The 19,988-nt window shown below is 43.4% G+C and overlaps 1 protein-coding gene across 4 annotated transcripts; it reads left to right on the top strand.

The window, feature by feature from the left end:
* Positions 1–341: 341 nt before the first annotated feature.
* On the top strand, positions 342–18,205 carry baz2a (bromodomain adjacent to zinc finger domain, 2A). 4 transcript variants are annotated; one of them, XM_044212560.1, is made up of 30 exons: positions 342–485; positions 1,847–1,970; positions 2,170–3,063; positions 4,317–6,338; positions 6,497–6,772; positions 6,861–7,232; positions 7,346–7,406; positions 7,981–8,089; positions 8,239–8,340; positions 8,496–8,718; positions 8,895–8,956; positions 9,042–9,107; positions 9,207–9,599; positions 9,696–9,950; positions 10,059–10,273; positions 10,375–10,449; positions 10,560–10,734; positions 10,822–10,884; positions 10,970–11,114; positions 11,223–11,833; positions 11,941–12,256; positions 12,535–12,690; positions 12,858–13,018; positions 13,506–13,571; positions 13,712–13,995; positions 14,100–14,235; positions 14,404–14,550; positions 14,716–14,954; positions 15,116–15,259; positions 16,329–18,205. In XM_044212560.1, exons 2-30 carry the CDS (start codon positions 1,847–1,849, stop codon positions 16,486–16,488), a joined length of 8,052 nt encoding a protein of 2,683 aa, XP_044068495.1. In that variant the 5' UTR covers positions 342–485; the 3' UTR covers positions 16,489–18,205. The 4 variants fall into 4 exon arrangements, with proteins under 4 accessions (XP_044068495.1, XP_044068494.1, XP_044068496.1 ...); XM_044212559.1 differs by having other exon boundaries at positions 421–592; XM_044212561.1 differs by lacking the exon at positions 342–485 and adding an exon at positions 766–946.
* Positions 18,206–19,988: the final 1,783 nt, after the last annotated feature.

Genomic DNA, 19,988 nt, shown 5'->3' with positions numbered 1-19,988 from the left:
TTTACTGAATTGCTGTCAGGGTTGTTTTGTTTTTTTTGTATTTATTTTTAACTTAGTGGGTTTTTTTGTTTCATTTTTGTGGTGACACAAAAATATCATTAATATTGTATGTAAAAGTTATGTAACTGATTTTGTTTAAAAAAAAAGTTAAATAAATACACAGTTAAAAAAACAAAAAAAAACTGCCTCTTGCATGATGAGTCCTTTTGATATTTTAAATTTTGTTGAGGATGCTTTTACTACTATCAAAAAGTAATGTAGGGTCATTATTATTATTATTATTAATAATAATAATAATAATAATACATGATTCTAGCTATTATTATTATTATTATGGGGATTTTCTTGTGAAGTTTCATTAAGACATTTGACCGGATGTGTGTGTGGTTATCGGTGGGACGTTTACACTGCTACTATTCGCTCTGTTCTGTGATCATGGCTGCACTGGACCACACCAGCCATGTTTGCTAATTTAAAACCCAAAGGTTAGGGAATAGTTCTTTATTATTTACCTCTGTGCCATCTTCACCCGCATATCCGTTTAGACGAAGGTTTAGAGGCGTCTGCGCCTTCGAAATCCAAGGACTGAAAGGTTGGATAGCTTTAACTGAAATATCAGCGAAACTTTTGATGGTGATAGTGTGGGAGGAAGATGCTCTGCAAAAAAAATTGTCTGTGTGCGTGCAGCGTAAACAATGTAACTTCATCTGGCTGCTAGCTAACGTTAGCCCGTGAACAAAAGGGAGCACGCCTCCATCTGTTAACAAGCTAGTCTTAGTGAGTTTACGTTAGTCATTATCAACAAGACCGGTTGATATTTATTTCCATCCGCGGCGCTCTCTATTGCTGATGGGCACCATGGATCCAAACCAGCGTGGTTGCGGTACCTGCTACCTGGCTATCAGCTAACATCGCAGTTTAAGAACCGTACTTAACGTTACTATAGGTAAACGTGAAGGATGCTATCAGTTAGCTATCTAGCTAGCGTGTGTTAGCTAGGTTCTATTGTGATGATTTAGCTAAATAACCTTGGAACTGGAGCGGGGGGGTATTTTTGTCCGATGTTTCACGCTAAAGTAAACGGTCTGTCCAACCCCTTGATGTGTTGAACTCATATCTTACGTTAATGGTATCGGTTGTTAGCACAGCTGACTAGCAGCGCTTTAAAGTGAATTGTTCGTTTGAGAACGCAGCTAGCGCGACTTAGCTAACGCTTTTGCAACGGCCTTGTTGAATTAGGAAATCAAGTATCCATAGAGGGCTACTTTTGTACCACGATGGTATGTGACTGCTAAACAGCGAGCGGTGTGGTAACAGTCATTCAGGCCTTGGAGTGACTGTAAAATATTCTCGCTAATCCCTCCATTGTTAGTTGGCCGAGGCCGCCGGGTCTTGAGTACTGTTTGTGTGGCAATGTCTGCCTGGGCCGTACATTTATCATGGTAGGTTAAAGAGGATGTGCTCATGTTAGCAGCGCCCCATCAGCGGTAATGATGATCTTCTATCGTAATATCCAGATTGTCCATTACGGCTCGCTGGGGCCTGGCATCTGCTGTTGTTGGCTGCGACATTTTGACGGTTGTTGTTGGAATGAAATGGTGCTGTCACAAGCTGCAGTTGCCAAAATCATTTAAGATAGATATTTCGCGGATTAAATTGTATACATTACATAGCAACTCTTCAACTGTATGATATAAATAAATGAAAATTAATTTAAAAAAATACATTTGTGATTCATACCATGCACATGCATCTTTGGCCCGTTAAGCTATTGCATAACATTTTACTGGAGAAGAACATTGAATATTAGAGTGTATTCATTTTTTCTCTTCTTTTTGTTTTTCAGATGGAGTCAAATAATCATTTCAACTATGGCACCCACTCCTCAGCAAACTCAGGACTGAAACTCTCCTCAGGGGATTCTCTCTATACTAACGGGTCCTCCATGAGTTTTCCTCAGCAGGGGAAGAGTGAGTATTTTCATCCCTAAGCACTGTACCAAACGGGTGTCAGTTCATGAACTTTATAGAGCCAGACCTCACGTTCTCCCTCCACCAGTTCTTGAATTTAATAGTCTAAACTATCTCAGTGTAAAAGTCTACAAACACGACGTTTAACTAATGCAAACTGTAACTTTTTTAATTTGACTAATGTTCCTGTGTCTAACAGATACAAATGGCGAAATGAATGTGAATGGCATCACTACTGTACTCGGGTCCGGTGTGCCTGGTTCCCACCCACCAACAGCTCCTTACCCACACATGAGCAACCACCACCAGAGCAGCATGGGCTATGACTACTTGTGGGGAGGACACCCTCAGTATGGTCCAGCCATGGGCAGCTCTCCTGGGCACGGGATGCACCAGAAGCAGCCTACACCTGGAATGGTGCAGCCTCAGTCACAGCACCACTACCAGGGTCATGGACAGTACCAACTCAATGGGGGTATTGAAAGCTCCCACCAGCCCCCTGCGGCAGGCCCACCGAACATGCCTCTTACTGGGAGTCAGTACTGGAACAGGAGTAACCCTGGCCCACAGCAGATAAGTTATAATTCCCACAGTATGTATGGGACCTACCAGAGTCAGGCACATCCTGGAATTACACCGTCACAGCATCACCAGCAGCAGTCCTTACAACCGCCCCCGCATCAACAGTCACAGCAGCACCTCCACTCCCATCGTAACCCACACCACCACCAGCAGCACCAGCAACCACAGCATTATGGCATGATGCCTAATGGGATGCCCTACTACCAGCATCAACCCCAGCACCCGTCCCTGCCATCTCCCCAGCAGCAGCAGCAGCAGCCACCACAGCAGTCTCAGCCCCAAGGACAGGCTCAGATGATGCCCCCAGCTGCCCAGAATTTTACTCCTCCGCGTGGCAGCCCACAGCACCACAGTTTAGGCAGAGGGGGCACTGGCAGTCCTCTCCCTGTGGGGATGTCTTCAGCACCAGTGATGTCTCCATCAACAGTGCAGGATAGTGGATCACCCAAGGGCCACAACAGGGAACGGAGCCCCCATACCAGCAATGTGGGAATATCTGCTGTCATGCAAGGTGACCAATTTACACTTACAGATGTGTTTGTGAAACCTTTTGACTCATTTTATCCTTTCAGTCCTTCTGTGTTTCTCCAGTTACCATAAAAAGTAATTTTTATTACATTTGTGCCTGGATTTGGTTACTGCTGCATTTTTAAACTACTGTATTTCTGGTAGTTTTATTTCCTCATAAACTGTTGAGTGATACTCATATAGTCATATGGTCTTCTTCCTCTTTGGCCATACTTGGCCTAGCCATCCCAGCTGCTGATCACATTAAAACATGACATGGCCTGGTTGCATATCAGATTATCCATGGCATCTGTATTAATTATTATTGTTTAAATACATTTATGGTTTAGCTTAAAACAGCTAATTGATAACTATTTTAATTACTGATTAATCACTTTAGTCATTTTTCATACAGAAATGCCAAAAATTTCTGGTTCCAGTTTCTCAAATGTGAAAATTTGATGGGTTGTTCATTTATTTATTTTATTTTGTAATTTTTATATAGTTTTATTTTATTTATTTAGTCTTACATGATGAGTAAACTGAATAACTTTGGGTTTTGCAGTTTTGGTCGATCAAAACAAGATATTTGAATGGGTCACTTTTGGCTCTGTGAAATTTTGATGGCCACTCTTCATTATGTTTAGAAAAAACGATTAATGTAGAAAATAATCGACAATGAAAGTAATGTCAAGTTGCAGCCCTACTAGTTTTTTCTTGCACGTGAATGTCTGGTAACGGGTCAGTGTCACTGCCAGTGCTCAGTGGTGGGATAGTGCCAAGATATCGAACCAGGCCAAAGATCCGCACACTGTACTAATAGTTCCCAGCAATTTTAATTTAGCAACGTTTCGATCTAACAGAGATCTTCATCAGGCATTGACAAATCACAATTACAAAGCAGAACAAGAAATATATAGACACAAACACATTCATCACTCAGGTGATTGTGATTTGCATGATTGAGAGTCAATCTACTATCAAGCTGGATAGTGCCAAGATTCAACCAGCAGGTGCCACTGTTTGACAATGTGAAACTGTATAAACTGTCTCTGAGGTGGTTTGCTAGGAATAGCCTACTGAACATCCTTATCTATAAAATGTCATTTTTCTACACAATTATTGTATCAAAATTCATTATCAGCATGACCATCAGATGCTTCAATGTACAATACCCTAAATTCATCTAACACCCCTTTCTGCAAATTAAAGGGTTATGTTTTTTTTGACTATTTTGTTGATTGTCTTCTATTTCAGGGAATACGAGAGAAGCTGTGAAAGAGGTAGACACAAGCTATAATGGCATGGAAAGGGCCCAGAGGCTACCCAAACCTGTCGGACCTACAAGTGATTATCGTCAGCATTCGGAACAGCCAGTAGCTCAGCGTCCAGAAATGGCATCCCCTGTCAGAGAGCCAGCAATGAATACACCTCCCCAGTCTGTGTCATCCCAGCTTTCTGCATCTACATCTCCTGCAGCAGTGTCAACGTCTCTAACCAAGGCCTCAACACCACCTCGGGTCTCTGTAGCTCCTGCTGTCTCTGAGTCTCCCACATCTGCCCCTGGGGCCCCTATAGTATCATCCCCTGATGTAGAATCTACTCCACCACAAATCTCAACACCTCCCAATGTGTCCTCTGCTTCATCTCCCACTGCTCCTCCCAGACTTTCCTCACCTTCTCTAATGATGCAAGGCCTCAGGGCTCCCACTTCTGCTGCGACTGAGATATCCCCTGATGGATCCAATCATCTGCCAATGGGATCCTCTTCCTCCTCCCTGCCTGCATCACCTCCAATGTTGTCTACACCTCTTGCTTCGACTGATAGTGTGTTTAGACCTGCAGGAGTTTCTTCCGTCTCTTCTACTTCATCTGAGTTTGTGGCTCATCAGACTAAGTCTTCTTTGCCTCCTAAAGCTTCTGGGCCTCGTTCAACTGTCTCCCATCCTACCATTGTGTCCACGTCTTCTTACTCAGTGTCTGCACCCATCTCATCTCTTCAACAGATGGTTCAAGGGTCCAAGTCACCTCTGATGACATCTTGCTTTCCCGATACATCTGGAGCTTGGCATGAAAAGCCTGGACCCCCAAAACTAATATCTCCCACTTCATCAGTGGGTGCAAAATCCTTATTCACTGGTATGCCGCCACCTCTAATGTCAAAAACTTCAGTTGGCAGTAAGCCTTGTGACCCAGCACCCACACCCCAGCGTCAGACATACACTCCTCCAGCAGCTGACTCTGAGTTATCCTCCCTAGCAGCCCATGAAAGTCCTACAGTCCGACCTCTGTCTACCCTACCTCTTCTAACCACTCAAGCCTCCAGGACTGCACCCGTGTCCGCCCCTCCTGCCTTGGTGTCTGTGCCTCCTGCAATAGGTACGTCTTCTGGAGTGGTCCGAAGTTCTGACTCTGAGCAGCATCCTCCTAACACCACTCCTTCTCATGTACTAAAGCAGTCTCCCAAGCCAGAGCACCATGGTCATAGTGAGGAGAGGAAAGTGTTGGCTAATAAAAGAAACGAAAAACCAGAGGAACACCTTCCTCAGCTTGATTTGGGCATGAAAAGGATATCACAGAAGGTGGAAGCTACTGAGACTAATAAATCTGAATTTGGCTCACCCAAATCCCTCACTGATCTTCCTGGGAAACCCTTGCAGACCACAGTCACCTCTGATCAAAAGCCCAAGAATAAACAGACAGATTCTGAAAGGCACCACATGCAAAGCAGTGTCATATGTGAGGCAGAGGACTCCATGGTGGAGCAGACTCCACTCAGAAAGTCCTCACATCTCCACAGCACAAGGGTAGAACATCTGACCGATGAAGACAGTTTTGATAACTCTTCACATACAGCTTCTCTATTTGATGGCAATTCAACATTTGACACCCCCTCTAGAATCGATGTCAGCTCTGTCTTGGAAAAAACCTCTCTTTTAGATGGTGATAGCTCATGCGGAGATGACTCCACTCACTTTGACAGCTTTCACCTGAGAAAGGACAGTTCTCTGTTTGACAGCACTTCCCATCCAGAAGAGGAACCATCTACCGCGTTTGACACCACTAGAGATAGCAGCTCCCCTGTCGAAGACTCCAGAGATGACACCAGGGAAGGGGAAGAGTCTGAGGCAGAAGAGACCAAGGACAGCTTCCCAGTCACAGGAGAGTCCATGCTGGAGTCTTCTCTGAACAACACCTCTCAGATGGAAGAGCCCTCTGTCAACTCAAGTGATGTGTCCAACTCACGCTCATTTGTGCCATCTCAGCCAGGCCGTCAAGGTACATTCTTACAGTTCATGATCATGCAAACTAGTATCACATGGTTTGACAAGCAGTGGTTATTAATATAGATATGTAGAATGCATTATCCTAATCTGATTTTATCTTTTAATCCTATATTTCTGAATTCTGCTAACACTATTTAATGTTTATATCAGGACCTGAAGCAGAGTGGGAGCCCAGAGGACATGATACACCAGACTCAGCTGGACGCATTAGCATTAAGACCACTGTTAATGAGACAATGACTCCCCCGAGCTTCAAGATGAGAGATGAGAACTTCATCGCCTTCAGTACCCCAGTAGAGGGCCCTGCTGTACACCCACTCCAGCCAGTAACTGATCAGATGGTGTCAGCTGCTGGAGGACATCTGAAAACCCCAGGGAAACCACGCAAACCTCGAGCTCCAAAGGCAGTATGGATTAAAACCCCAGGTATTCAACATTCGGATTTCAACTAAATGTTTCTTAAATTATTAGATTTTAGTAAAACATTTTTTGTCTTTTTCCCTTTTATTTTAAGCTCCTGAGGAGGCCCAGCGGAAGCCTCGGGTTCGAACCCCTAAAGTGGATAAGATGAAGACTGATGAAGAAGGAGGCAATAAAGAGGAGGTAGCCAAGGGCAGAAAGAGGAAGAAGTCTGTCAAGGTGAATGTTAAAGAAACATCAGATGTATGTGGAGAGGCTAGGCCGCCCACAGAAGAGGTTGATCCAATCACAGCTACAATTGAAGCTGTTCTGGCCAACGCTTCAGCTATTAACACAGCTATCGAGAAACCCAAGAAGGTGAAAAGGGTCAAGAAACAAGACCAAGAAGGAAATGCAGTAAAAACACCTAAACAAGATGCTGAAAAAACTGCTGATGATGAAAATGATGATGACAGCTCCACTGCAGGTAATGAAGAAGAGTTTTGTGAGGGGGTTCCACATGATGGCATTTTGTTGAGATATGATATTACAGTTTAACAATCTAATGTTAAGCGTGGTCGTGTGCATTTACTTGAACAGGTGAATCTAACAGAAGGAGGGTTGCAACTGAGGAGCAGGTTCAGTTCCCACTGCAGCATGGGTAATGTTCCCTTGTGGAATTTTTATTCATGTTCTTCCACTTGGTCCGAATCACTATTGGCTAAAGATGTAAAAATCTTTTTTTTTAAAGCAAAATTTGTGCAAGCCAATGTGTCAAGAGGACTGTCATAACTCCAAATGTTAGTGTCTGCACAGTTAATATTAAATACATTTGATACAATTAACTAAAACGTGCTTAGCAAGCATGATTTCTGAGTGATCCGGTTAACTGCCCTAACTAAACTCCAGTTTTACTCAAAACAGTTATACAGATGGTTTAGTAATCCTTTTTCTGTGACTAGAAACATTTCAGTTTTGCATAAAGTTTTCTGATTCGAGGTCTTGGCATGCTCTCCATGTTCATCTTTCAGTTGATTCTAGTGAAAAAAATTAGATTTTGTTAATTACTTAAAAAAAGAGCTGAACCTCTTTGGTTGTCCAAGGTCTCAAAAATCTGTGTTTTTATTTAGTTAGTTTTGAAAAGTTTTCAAATGTGTGCAGTGTTTATGTTATATCTCTATGTCTAAAAAGCTGCTGTATGACAGGAATGGAATAATGAACTCTCTTCACTGTAGTTGGAAGAGGGAGATTCGTGTGAAGAAAATGGAGAACCGCATGAAGGGCGAAACCTGGTATTACACACCTTGTGGAAGGAGGATGAAGCAGTTCCCGGAAATAATCAAGGTACATTTTCCTGGCTATAAATCAAAACCATAAAAGTCTTTTAAGTTATTAAAATCATAGGCAAGGCAAATAAAACAGATGATGTACCGATGATGTCAAAACACTTATTTTTCTTTCTCTCTTGCCTGTTCTCCTAATTGCTTCGCCAGTACTTGAAGAGACACACAGACAGTGTGGTCACCAGAGAACACTTCAGCTTCAGCCCACGCATGCCTGTTGGAGATTTTTATGAAGAAAGAGAAAGTTCTGAGGTCTGTATATTTACAGAGTACTGCTCAGTTTATTTTTTCTATTTAAGAAGAAAGTAAAATCATTCACTGTCAAGGATTTGGATCAAAACTACTGCACAGTTAAACTCATGGTGTTATAAAACATGTCAGAAATCATTCTCTACAATATGTTACAGGGTATGAAGTGGGTCCTCTTGGCTAATGAGGAGGTTCCCTCTATGATCATGGCCATCACTGGCCGGCGAGGTCGACCTCCGAACCCTGATAAAGAAAAACCCTGCAGGGTTCGTGGTCTGAAGGGAGGGCAGGCCCGCCGCCCTGGTCGACCACCCAAACCCAAGATGATTGATCTCCTTAGCAAAGTTGACGCCAAGCTTTTGAAGCGACTTGAGGCCAAGGGTGAGTGAATGTAGACAGGAGGAGGTGTGAGTGTACAGGGTGTGTACAGTTGTGTGTTTATAGCTAGTTTATAGTTAAGACTTGGCATGCAGGAGTCTTAAGACCAGATGACTTGCTAAGCACATAACCTCATGAAGTTTGTACTGTAGCTAATTGTTTGTATTCCCTTTTTGTAGAAGCTCTCACGGAGGAGGAAAAGGAGAAACTTGCAAAAATTAAAAAGAAAATGAAGAGAAAGGTATGTAGTTCAGACTGTTTGTACTGTTGAGCTGTTATGCTGTTGACATCTCATCCTGATTTTGTTGCTGCTGTTTATTATTTAGGCAAGAATGAAGAGAAGGGAGGATGCAAAGATTAAGAAGATGAAAGAGGCAAAAAAGAAAGCCAAGGTACAGACAAGCACTCAACAAAAAATTATTTATCAGCATTTTCCTCAGCACTACCCTTTCCTCACCTTCACCTGTTCTTTCTTTCCTTTGTGGGTTCAGCTTGAGCAAGAGGCCAACAACCTAGAGCTGAAGGCTGAACCAACTGACCCGACAGCCCCACAGGTCACACAGCCAGCATCAGGGTCTGCTGCAGAGCCCAAGAAGCCTGGCCGCAGGAGGTCAGTCAAGGTTGAGGCTCCTCCACCAATACAGCAGACTGATGAGGAGAGGATAGCCCAGGGTAAGAGGGTGCTGGGTGCTCGGAGTAAAGCCAAGGCTCTGGCTAAAGCCCAGGCAGAGGCAGAGGCGGCAGCTCAGGCTGCTATGGCAGCTAAGAGGGCAGCAGAGAGGAGAGCGCAGGCCCAGAGACGTCTGGAGGAGCGGAAGAGGCAGCAGTTGATCGCAGAAGAACTGAAGAAGCCCACTGAGGACATGTGTCTCACTGACCACAAAGTGAGTTTTGTAGTTTAAACACAGTTTCTTTTAGCACTGTGATTGCAGAGGATTTTTTTTAAGGTAATCATGACCTTTGAACTTTGTCTCCATCAGCCCCTGCCAGAGCTGTCCCGTATCCCTGGTGTGGTTCTTTCTGGCACAGCTTTTGCACACTGCCTGGCTGTTGTTGAGTTCCTACATGGCTATGGAAAGGTGATTGGTCTCAATGTACCCAAGGACATTCCCAGCCTTGCTACTCTGCAGGAGGGCCTCTTAGGCCTGGGCGACAGCCAAGGAGAGATCCAGGACCTTCTGATTAAGCTGGTGGAGGCTGCACTCCATGATCCAGGCCTGCCATCATATTATCAGGTGTGTGATACAGTTTGAGCACTTTCTCCATTAATGCAATTCCTGATAATGAATGATAAACCTTTTTAATCTACATTTTCCTCTCCATCTCCCCATTCCAACCTTCAGTCAATAAAGATCCTTGGGGAAAAGCTGGTTGAGTTAGAGCTGACCCGCAGCACAGTCTCAGAAGTACTTCGCATCTTTTTGGAATCTCACGGTTATGATACAGAAGTGTGCAACACAATGAGGACCAAAACGTTTCATGCCCTGCCTCCTGACACCAAGGCAGCTATCCTGGGTTTCCTGGTGGAAGAGCTCAATAGCAGCAATATTGTGACAAGGTTAGAACAAGAACTCATTATTTATTCTGTAGGTTACTCTTGAACCTAAAAGTTTGTTACTACCACATTTCTTTTACTTTATGTATGCTTTTATATTTCAGTGACATTGACAACACATTGGAAAACATGGCAACTTACAGGAAGAACAAGTGGATCATTGAGGGGAAGTTGCGCAAGTAAGATCATGGTTTTCTCTTTTCAAATACAGAAAAATTCACAGATCTTTTTTGTAATTAAAGCACAGAGCCACATGACATTTTGATCCTGATTGTTTTCTCCCTTGCAGACTGAAGGCGGCACTAGCGCGTCGTACAGGACGCTCGGAGGAAGAGCTGTGTTTTGAGGAGAGGAGGCGCAGTGCCAGAGTGGCCGAGGAAGAAAACCTCAGTATGGAGGAGAGTGGCCTAGCTGTAGAGAGAGGCAACCGCCGTGCACGCAAAGAAGAGCCCAAACTCAGTGATGTACATATCTGTTATAGTGTTTTTTTTTTTGTTTCAGTATTAGAAATGGTTTATTCCTACATTTAATTTATATCTTTTCTGTTACAGAGTGAGAGCCCTACCACTGCTAGCATTCCAGAGCTTGAAAGGCAGATAGATAAGCTAACCAAGGTAAACCTGATGCTACACAGACACAGCGTGTTATACATTTATGTTGCTCTATATTAAATATTCCTCTGCTTTTGGATCTCCACAGCGGCAAGCATTTTTCCGTAAAAAGCTGCTACAGTCGTCTCATTCAATGCGGGCCACATTGCTGGGCCAGGACCGTTACCGGCGCAGATACCTCGCCCTACCTCACCTCGGAGGAATTTTGGTCGAGGGACCGGAAGAGTTGTTGAGTGAGTCTTAGAATAAATTTTAAAGAAGTGGCATCGCTCCCATTTTTATACTTTTTTTTTTTTTACAAACCCCTTCATCTAAACTTTCCTTACATTTCTATCATGCAGCTTCTGGAGATGTCCTTGTAGCTGAGGTTCCTGTCACCTTCCTCAAAAAGGAGCCCAAAGTTGAGGAGACCCCCATGCCTACCACTCCCCCTCCTACTCTACCTTCCTCTCCTTTCTCTGCTACCCCTGCCCAGGCCCAGACTTCGTCTCCAGAGGAGGACCCCCTCCCTGGCACTGCATCCCTCATGAGCAGGCCAAGAGGACGAGGACGCCCCCGAAAAATCAAACCAGAAGTGGAACTTCACCTCCGCACGGCAAAGATTCGCCGCCGGCGTCGAAGTAGTGTCAGGTCTGGGGGTGAAGAAGGCCCGCGATCACCGAACAGTGGCACACAAGACCTGACACAGACTGCTTTCCAGAGCTGGCTCAGCCAATCACAAGAAGCAGTGACCAACGGCACATGCTCAGCAGCAGGGGACGCTCCAGAGGGTAATCGACCAGAGGAGAGTGTGAAGGAGATGGCAGAAAAACAGGGGCAGTGGTTCAACCTGCTCCCCAAACAACCGTGTGACAATAACTCTGTGACCGAGCCCCAGATACCCACCTCACCCCCTAAACTCCTCCCTCAGATCCTGAGTGCTCTGCCCTCACTTGCTGCTCCACTCATGCAGGTTTGCCACCACAATCATAACTACAAATACATTTACTTTTGCTTTTAATACTGCACTTTGAGTCGTCTGTATGGTGTATAAATAAATAATCTCTGCCCAACCTTCAGCCGGACCCGCTCTTGCCCGGCCTGGCTCCTGCTGACCCTGTGACCCCAGCAACACCACAGGACATCCCCCCTACTGTTAATGCCCCACCAGCACCCCCCCAGGTTCTTCCAGCTCCCATTCCTGCTGCCACTCCTGCCCTGACTACCCCCACCAGGCCAGCTCGCCGGCGGAGGAGAGGTAGCAGAGGCAGTAGTCCTGCCCGCAGAGGGCCAAGAGGAGCTGCAGCCAAGCGCCGTGGCCGACCTCCCAACTCTGTGTTCCAAGAGCTTGAGCAGCAGTACTTCACACAACTGGTCGTCAAGCCCATACCAGCATGTAAGTAGTATCTGGTTAAAAAGGGTGTTACAATTTTGAGCCTGAAGTCTGAGAAATGTATTTTTTCCCTTTAAATTCTTTTGACTGCTGCCACATTTAACAATTCCTAACCTATTAGACAGTTGAGAGCTGATCCTGGACAGTACAAACCCCTTGGCTTGTAAATGTATATATCATGTTCATTTATTGTGTTGTTCTCATTGAAAAACACAAGTTAAGTAGAGTCTGTATTTTTCTTATTTTTAATGTGTTGTGTAATGCTTACCTTTCTTTTCCAGCAATGGTGCGTGGCTGGTGGTGGATCAAGGGTCCAGAGGAACTGTATAGCACCTTACAGGCCCTTCATCCAAGGGGCATCAGGGAGAAGGTGCTCCATAAGCATTTGGCCAAACACATGGAGAGCTTAGCTGAGATGTGCACCAAACCTATCGACGGTGAGTGTTGTTTGTATATCTCAGTTGTGTAGTGGAATTTGACGCTCAGCATTTTAACTCTGTCCAAATACATTTTTTTGACTTGACATTATAGTGCAGCATCATTTTTTCCTACCCCTGTTGCCACATTTTCTCCTTACAACTGTTCTTGTGTTCTTTCTGGCTAGACCCTATGTTTGAGTTGAAGGTAGAGGAGAAGGATGTGCTAGTAGAGGCTTTGCAGCAGCCCTGGCAAGTACAAGAGAAAGCAATGGAGGCTGACATCAGCGTCCTACAGTGGGTGGAGGACCTGGAGCAGCGGGTCATTGCCGCTGATCTCCATCTCAAGGTAAGAATTTACCTCACTTTCTGTGTGTCACTATTATGCATCATCTGATTTAATTCAAATATGTCAAAACAACAGCTACAAATCAAGTTGAGTTAAAGTGAAATTAAAAGTGATGATTTTTTTAAACTCCAATAAAAAGATAAATGAGTGGCTTTTTAATGTGATTCTAAGAGACGAGAGCAGCCCAGATAATATTTAGATTTGCATGTATCAAACCTTGAAAGTCATTGAAACAGGTAGGAAATGGTTGGAAAAATTAACCAACGAACAAACGTCCTCGGTTCAAGTCTCTCCTCTTATTTACTTTCATCTCTCTATGGTCAAAATAAATACCAAAAAATACTTAAATAAATGCACTTAAATGTGCAACAAATTGCTGAGAGGTGTGTGTGTGTGTGTCCTATTCACAACAATATGAAAAGCAATCAATAGACTCATATGGGAAGTAGTAAAAACTCATTACATCTCCTTTTTGTGTTTCTTTAAGGCACTTCCTCAGATCGCAATTAATGATGCTGAATCTAACACAGAGACACCGATGGCAGAATTTCAGGTAACCATTAAAACACTTGATAAAACAATTCCTCACAATGCTTTAGTCTTGGAAGAATTAAGTTGTGCATAAGTCCTGTTTAGTTATCTCCATCACTGATACTTAAACTCTCCCTGTCTCGACTCTGCCCCCTTCTTAAGCCCTACACAATTCCAGATCCAGACTCCACACGTGATGACCTCCAATACTATGAACATGATGCCGACCCGCAAGATGACTGGATTGTGCGAACTAAGAAGGAGTGGTCTGGTCTGCCACGTATCGCCACACACCCGGTGGACTTGGCCGTGCTGAGGTTGGCAAACCTTGAGCGAAACATAGAGAGACGCTACCTGAAGGAGCCGCTCTGGAATCCAGCCGAAGTGATGCGCCTCGCTCCTCTCACCCCTACCCCAGGAGAAGAGCATCCCATGGATGTCATCAGGTGAGAAGAACTGGCTTTGTTTGGAGTGCAGGAGGATGAGTTTGTTTTGTTTTATGTTTTTAACCTTATATATTTTTTTTTTTTATACATTTCTGATTTTCCAGTCTGGAAAGTGAGATCACATCTCGACTACGAACATGGCGACAGGCTCTGGATCGCTGCCGCAGCGCTCCCCAGGTCTGTCTGTGTTTACTTCAGCTGGAGAAGGCCATTGCTTGGGAGAGATCTGTGACTAAAGTGGTATGTAACTTCTCTATCTATCTCGCAAGATTGTTCTTGGACCCTGGTGTACTTACTTTGTGCAGTGTGCTCCAAAAAAAAAAGTAACACAAAAAATCAACACCAAATTAAAATTTGTTGTAATTTTAACAATAAGGATTTTTTTTTCTCTGATCGCTTTTTAACTAGACGTGCCAGGTTTGCAGGAAGGGAGACAATGATGATTGCCTGTTGCTGTGTGACGGTTGTGATCGTGGCTGCCACATGTACTGCCTGAGGCCCAAAATCACCCAGGTGCCAGAGGGAGACTGGTTTTGTCCTACCTGTGTTGCCCAGGTCAGAACCCGTCCTGTGAATCTTGACTAAGAAAGAACTTCAAACTGAACTTATAGGGAAAATTAGGGCCATTTTAAATCTAAGAGCATTTTGCAGCAATTGTTTCCTTCCAAGTAATTTGTTCTCTAATACATTCAACACAATCTGCTTCCTTATTCCTCCCAGGAGGAAAGTGATTCACCGCGCTCGTGCAAAAAGAGAACCAGGGTGAAGAAGAGAAGATATGAAGACGACAGCTCTGAAGATGAGACGATAACACGACGTAGTGGTGGCATGGCAACGCGGTACAAGGACACTGTGGCACCCTCCTCATCATCTTCCCGTAACTCTGGAGAAGGAGGTGCCGCTGCCGCTAAACGTCGTCGCATGACAACCCGCAACCAGCCTGACCTCACCTTTTGCGAGTGAGTCCTGCCTTCATCGCTGTCGAGCTATTCACACACAGAATGATCTTATTAATGTTACACAACAGTATTTTAAAGAAATTACGACTACAGGGTGACAGTTGTTTTGGCAGTTATGTCAAACTGCTTTGTGTTAATTATTTTATTTTATTTCCTGCCAGGATCATTCTAATGGAGATGGAAGCGCATGCTGATGCCTGGCCATTCCTTGAACCCGTCAACCCCCGACTGGTGCCAGGCTACCGCCGCATCATCAAGAGCCCCATGGACTTCCTCACCATGAGAGAGAGACTGCTACAGGGAGGGTAAGAGCGGATCATGCTACATGTTTCATTTCTTCTTTATTTATTAGCTCTAGTTGAAGGTTCACTGCGTCACATGTTACCTAATTTTCCTCTCTGAAGGAGACACCTCCCGCAAACTGTCAACACTTGGGAAGGGGCGGGGGAAATTAAATTATTAAGGCGAATTCCCCTCAACTTACCCAATAAAATTTAAAAACAATTATCAGTGGGTAACAGATAAAAGCGGGACTAACAATAAGCTAACAAAAAAACAATTAGTAGAAAAAATAGGTAAATACATCACAAATATCATCCAAAGTACAAAAGATATTTTTACTGAAACCCACCCAGTTTCTATAGAAAACATTAATTCTCAAAATAACAATAAATAAGGCAAATATCCAGTACACAATCACAATACAATCTTGAAAATGCTTTCATAATCAGACTCTACATACCACAAAATACTTAAAGCCCTTTTCCATGCACATGTGCTGGCTTGGCTCGGTTTGACTCAGTGCGTCAGCCCAGCGCGGCAGGGATTCGCATCTCCATTACAACAGGGACACCCGCTTGAAGGTGTGTCTTGAGCGAGTGAGAGAGGGAGCAGTGGTGGTCGAGCAAGCAATAAAATAAATGGAGAGGTAGCGGCGTTAGAAAGGCCAAAGCAGTAAATCAGAGAAATAAAACATTATTTTCTGATAGTTTCACGGCGCACTTTGGCCCGATTCTGGACAAGGTCTATCTCAGGCACGGCTGGTGTAGGGAGATGCACCTTAATAATACATTTTCTTTCCCCCACCCCTTCCCAGGTGTGTTTGCATATGGAACTGTTGATTACTTGGTCCATAGGATTGGCTGGTTGTTGTCTACTTACACATTTATAAAAGAAATATACAGTACATGCTGTATTTGAGGGAATATTCTTCTCTCCTGTTAATCCTATATGACATTCTTTCATATGCAGTGACTTTTCCTAACTCTTATCATCCAGTCCTGAAAAAGAGGCTCTCCAGCCGCCTCTGTGTCCGTCTCTGGTACTTTTTTTAATATCAGTCTCTTCTCTCCTCTGTTGTCCTCCTTGTCTCAGGTACTGCAGCTGTGAGGAGTTTGCGGCAGACGCTCAGCTTGTCTTCAACAACTGTGAGCTGTTCAATGAGGACACGTCAGAGGTGGGGATGGCTGGACACTCCATGAGGCGTTTCTTTGAGAGCCGCTGGGCGGAGTTCTACTCAAATAAAGACAAATAGGAGCCTTCGACGTTTCCCCCTGATGGTGGGGCTGTATACTGTTGGTGCTTTCACCGTCCCAGTCACACTCTCCATTACCGCTAAGACTGTCTGGAGGTTCTTCCAGCAATGTGTATTCTCTCATGTATAGGTATATATGTATAGATTTTGGCTATTTGTCTGTTATTGTTTCCTCTACTGGCCTAATCTTTTCCAGGCCCACAGCTGAACTGGCTTAAACTTGTAACCATTCCCCATCACAGAGAGTGAGAACATGTCTCTCTTCATTTTTCCTTCCTCCTCTTGTGTCTCCTCATCTTCACCTCAGCACCTCATCTCCTGTTTGCGTTCTCCTGTCACGTCCTTTCACAAGCCCCATGTCGTAGCGAGGCCTTTGGTCAAGCCCTGCTGCGGGGCGATGACACGGTCTCAGGCCCTGGGTGTTTCGGCTCTCAGACTCACGCAGAAGGTCAGGGACTGATCACACTATTGCAGCCTAACTGCTGCATACTGGACCTGTTTAGCACCGCTCGACAACAAAATGGATCAAAACTTCACAGAGCTTGGGCCATTTCTTACCTGTTCAATGGAAACGTAATGTAACGTGGTCTTATGCCTAGAAGTAATTTTTTTGCTCAATATATTTTTATTATATATTCTATATATAAATATATATAAAGATTACAATAGCTGGGATTATTTAATAGCAATAGCTTGTAGTGAATGTGTACAGATTACCTTATAGAGATGTCTAGATGATTTATGAAAAGGCCAGTTAAACTAAAAGGAATCTGTTCTTGGACTGTCACGAGTAGACGTTGTATAACCTCCACTTAAAGTCTTGCACGCACACATACACAGTTTTTACCAACACACTCACACAAACATGCACACGATTTCACACACATACCCACCTTCTGCTGCTGTGTGAAAGACACTGATTTCTGAAACTGGAGGATTTTTTTTAGTGTTAGTCTGGGTTTAGACTCTTATATTTCACTGTCCCTCTTGTTAAGAGTAAATAATCAGCTAGTCACACCAGATGTGTGTCATAAACTATACAACTGAAAGGATGCTACTGCAACACACAGCTCGCACTGAAAGTTTGCTCTTATATAATATAAAATTGCTACAAGAGAAGATGGTGTTTGCAGCTTCAAAACTGCAATTGATGCATGTTGAAAATGACACTGATACTTTTGCTTGTCTGTAGCCCATCTAACCAGGCGAAAACATCTGAAGGTGGTTATGTGCAAGGCTAAAATCCTTCCATTTTAAAGACTAGAATTGATAATGAGGTACTGGGCACATTTCTGCCTGGTTTTCTGTTTTACATTCCTTTTTATTGATTTTTGTGCTGTACAAGGGCCAATGTACGATGTGGTTGGCGTACTCTGAAGGCGACGGGATGACTCAGTCTGGGTTTTATTTAAACATGTTTCTTACACTGAACTCAAATCCATTGATAGGAAATAAACTTTGATGTTCCTTATTACTCTTAAAGGGACAGACGATTTTTCAAAAAAAAAAAAAACATGAAAACCAAATGTGGTGTTAAGTGAATTTTTAATAATGTACAGTTTTGGTGACTTTAAATTTGTTCCTTTATATTTTTAGGACCAATTCATCATTTTTAAGAGGAGGTATTACAAAACTCTGTTGTATTAAGGTGATGTAACACGTGTGCATCTGTAGAATGTACTGTGAGTTGAATAAAAACCACATCTAGTAGAGAGTATTTTTTTTCTCTTTGGCCTTATATCTGAATCTTTTCTTTGTGTGTGTTCTCCATGTTTCTCTTAAACTTGGGGGTTTCCAAAATTATGTATTCCCATTTCCTCCTACAGTCCAAAGACATGCAGGTTAGGTCATTTGGTGATTCTAAATTGCCAATAACTGGATGTTTTGTTTATCTGTGTGTGTTAGACTTGCGATAGACTGGCAAGGCTTCAGAATCTGAACAGGATTAGAGAAATAGATGGATATACTGCACAAGGCTAATAAACTCTTATCAGGAGCAGATCTAGTGCCATTAACAGTTTTGGTTTAAATAATTTGTGCGCTTTTTACAGCAAATTAATACAACTCTTGAACAACGGTTAGTTGAGTAATCAATTCGAAATTAATCAACTATTGTGATAATTGATTGTTTTATTTTTCAAGCAAAATTGCCAAACATTACCTGGTTCCAGCTCCTATGTGAGAATTTGCAGCTTTTCATCACAATAGACTTTGAGAAATTGTGATTTTTACACTATTTTCTGACATTTTACAGACTAAAAATAATAAAAATAAATCCTTAGTTGTAGCCCTAGAAATGGATATGAATGAGAATTACAAGCATTACGGTCAAGTGAATATACTTATATAGATAGACAGCCCTTGTGGACTCATTGATACCAGATACAGTTGACATACCATTTAAACAACCTGACTGACAGCCTGTATATTACACTTTATAAGAATGAAAGATCAACTTTTTGAATTTATATTGTGTTTTTGATATGTTCCAGTGTAATTAAGTGGTTATCGCTCCCACATTTCAGTACCATATACTGATATGAGACACTAGTATTTGTTAAATATTTCTGAGAGTAAAGTTCATGCTGCATTTACAGTGTGCTGACAGGTTCTTTAATATTCCTGCTAATTGTGTAATTGCAATAAATACAACTACTTTTCTTTGGATTTATTGGCAGGTGAACATTTTACAAATGGTCTTACACGTCCTTCACACGCCACCTGCTGACCTCATACCTCTACTTAAACTCACTGTATATCACAAGACAAGCCCACTGCAATGTGTCACATTTAAGAGTGGAAAGAGTCCTTAACCGCGGTGGAAACATGCTGAAGTATTTGGGAGGGGCTCTGCAGCTCCCTGGAGAGTCCTGTCTGAGGCACATGCTGCTGGGAACGTCCTGCCATCACTCCCAGCTGCTCTACAGTGGTAGAGACTCAAGTACAACACACTCACATACACTTATATTCACTTAAATCTACAAAGCATCCAAAAAAAAAGGATATACTCAAAACAATCAAAATGTGTGTATTGTCTTTTAGTGCATCTCTACCTTTACCCTCTATTGCTCTCTCAAATCCCTTAGCTGGCACTTTGTGTGAGTGTGTGTATATTTGTGTGTGTGTGAAATTGTGTCAGTGTCAGCACTCTGGGCGGTGGGGGCTGAAAACTCCCCACGCCAGCGGGTTCCAGTGTGCCCCCCCCCCCTTCCCGCTCCACACAGTTAGGCTTAGCCCCACAAAAGGGGGGATAACTGTTTAACAGTTGCAGTGGAGAGGAGGGGGTAATCCACGGCATAATGGGGCACACCGCAACACCCACCCGTCCCCCCAAACCAACCAACCAGTTCATTCTAGACTCGGTCTGCCAAATTGAGGGCCCCTGATGCCTGGAGGATCAGGAGAATCAGTTGGGACTCCAAACATCTCCATATCACAACGAACCAACCATCATGTCAGCTGCCTCTATTCTGCTGCTAAAACATATATATATATATTTT

This window comes from Siniperca chuatsi, linkage group LG10, assembly GCF_020085105.1.
Source record: "Siniperca chuatsi isolate FFG_IHB_CAS linkage group LG10, ASM2008510v1, whole genome shotgun sequence".
Classification (NCBI taxonomy): Eukaryota; Metazoa; Chordata; class Actinopteri; order Centrarchiformes; family Sinipercidae; genus Siniperca; species Siniperca chuatsi.
The sequence above is the reverse complement of the archived record's forward strand: the minus strand, read 5'-3'. Positions and strand labels throughout refer to the sequence as shown.

What these genes read in the sequence shown, in the direction of transcription:
- baz2a (XM_044212557.1), top strand. An exon ending in AAGAAAGAGAAAGTTCTGAG is followed by an intron (nt 8,341 to 8,495) that starts GTCTGTATATTT and finishes AATATGTTACAG; the next exon opens with GGTATGAAGTGGGTCCTCTT. An exon ending in TTGCTGCTCCACTCATGCAG is followed by an intron (nt 11,834 to 11,940) that starts GTTTGCCACCAC and finishes CCCAACCTTCAG; the next exon opens with CCGGACCCGCTCTTGCCCGG.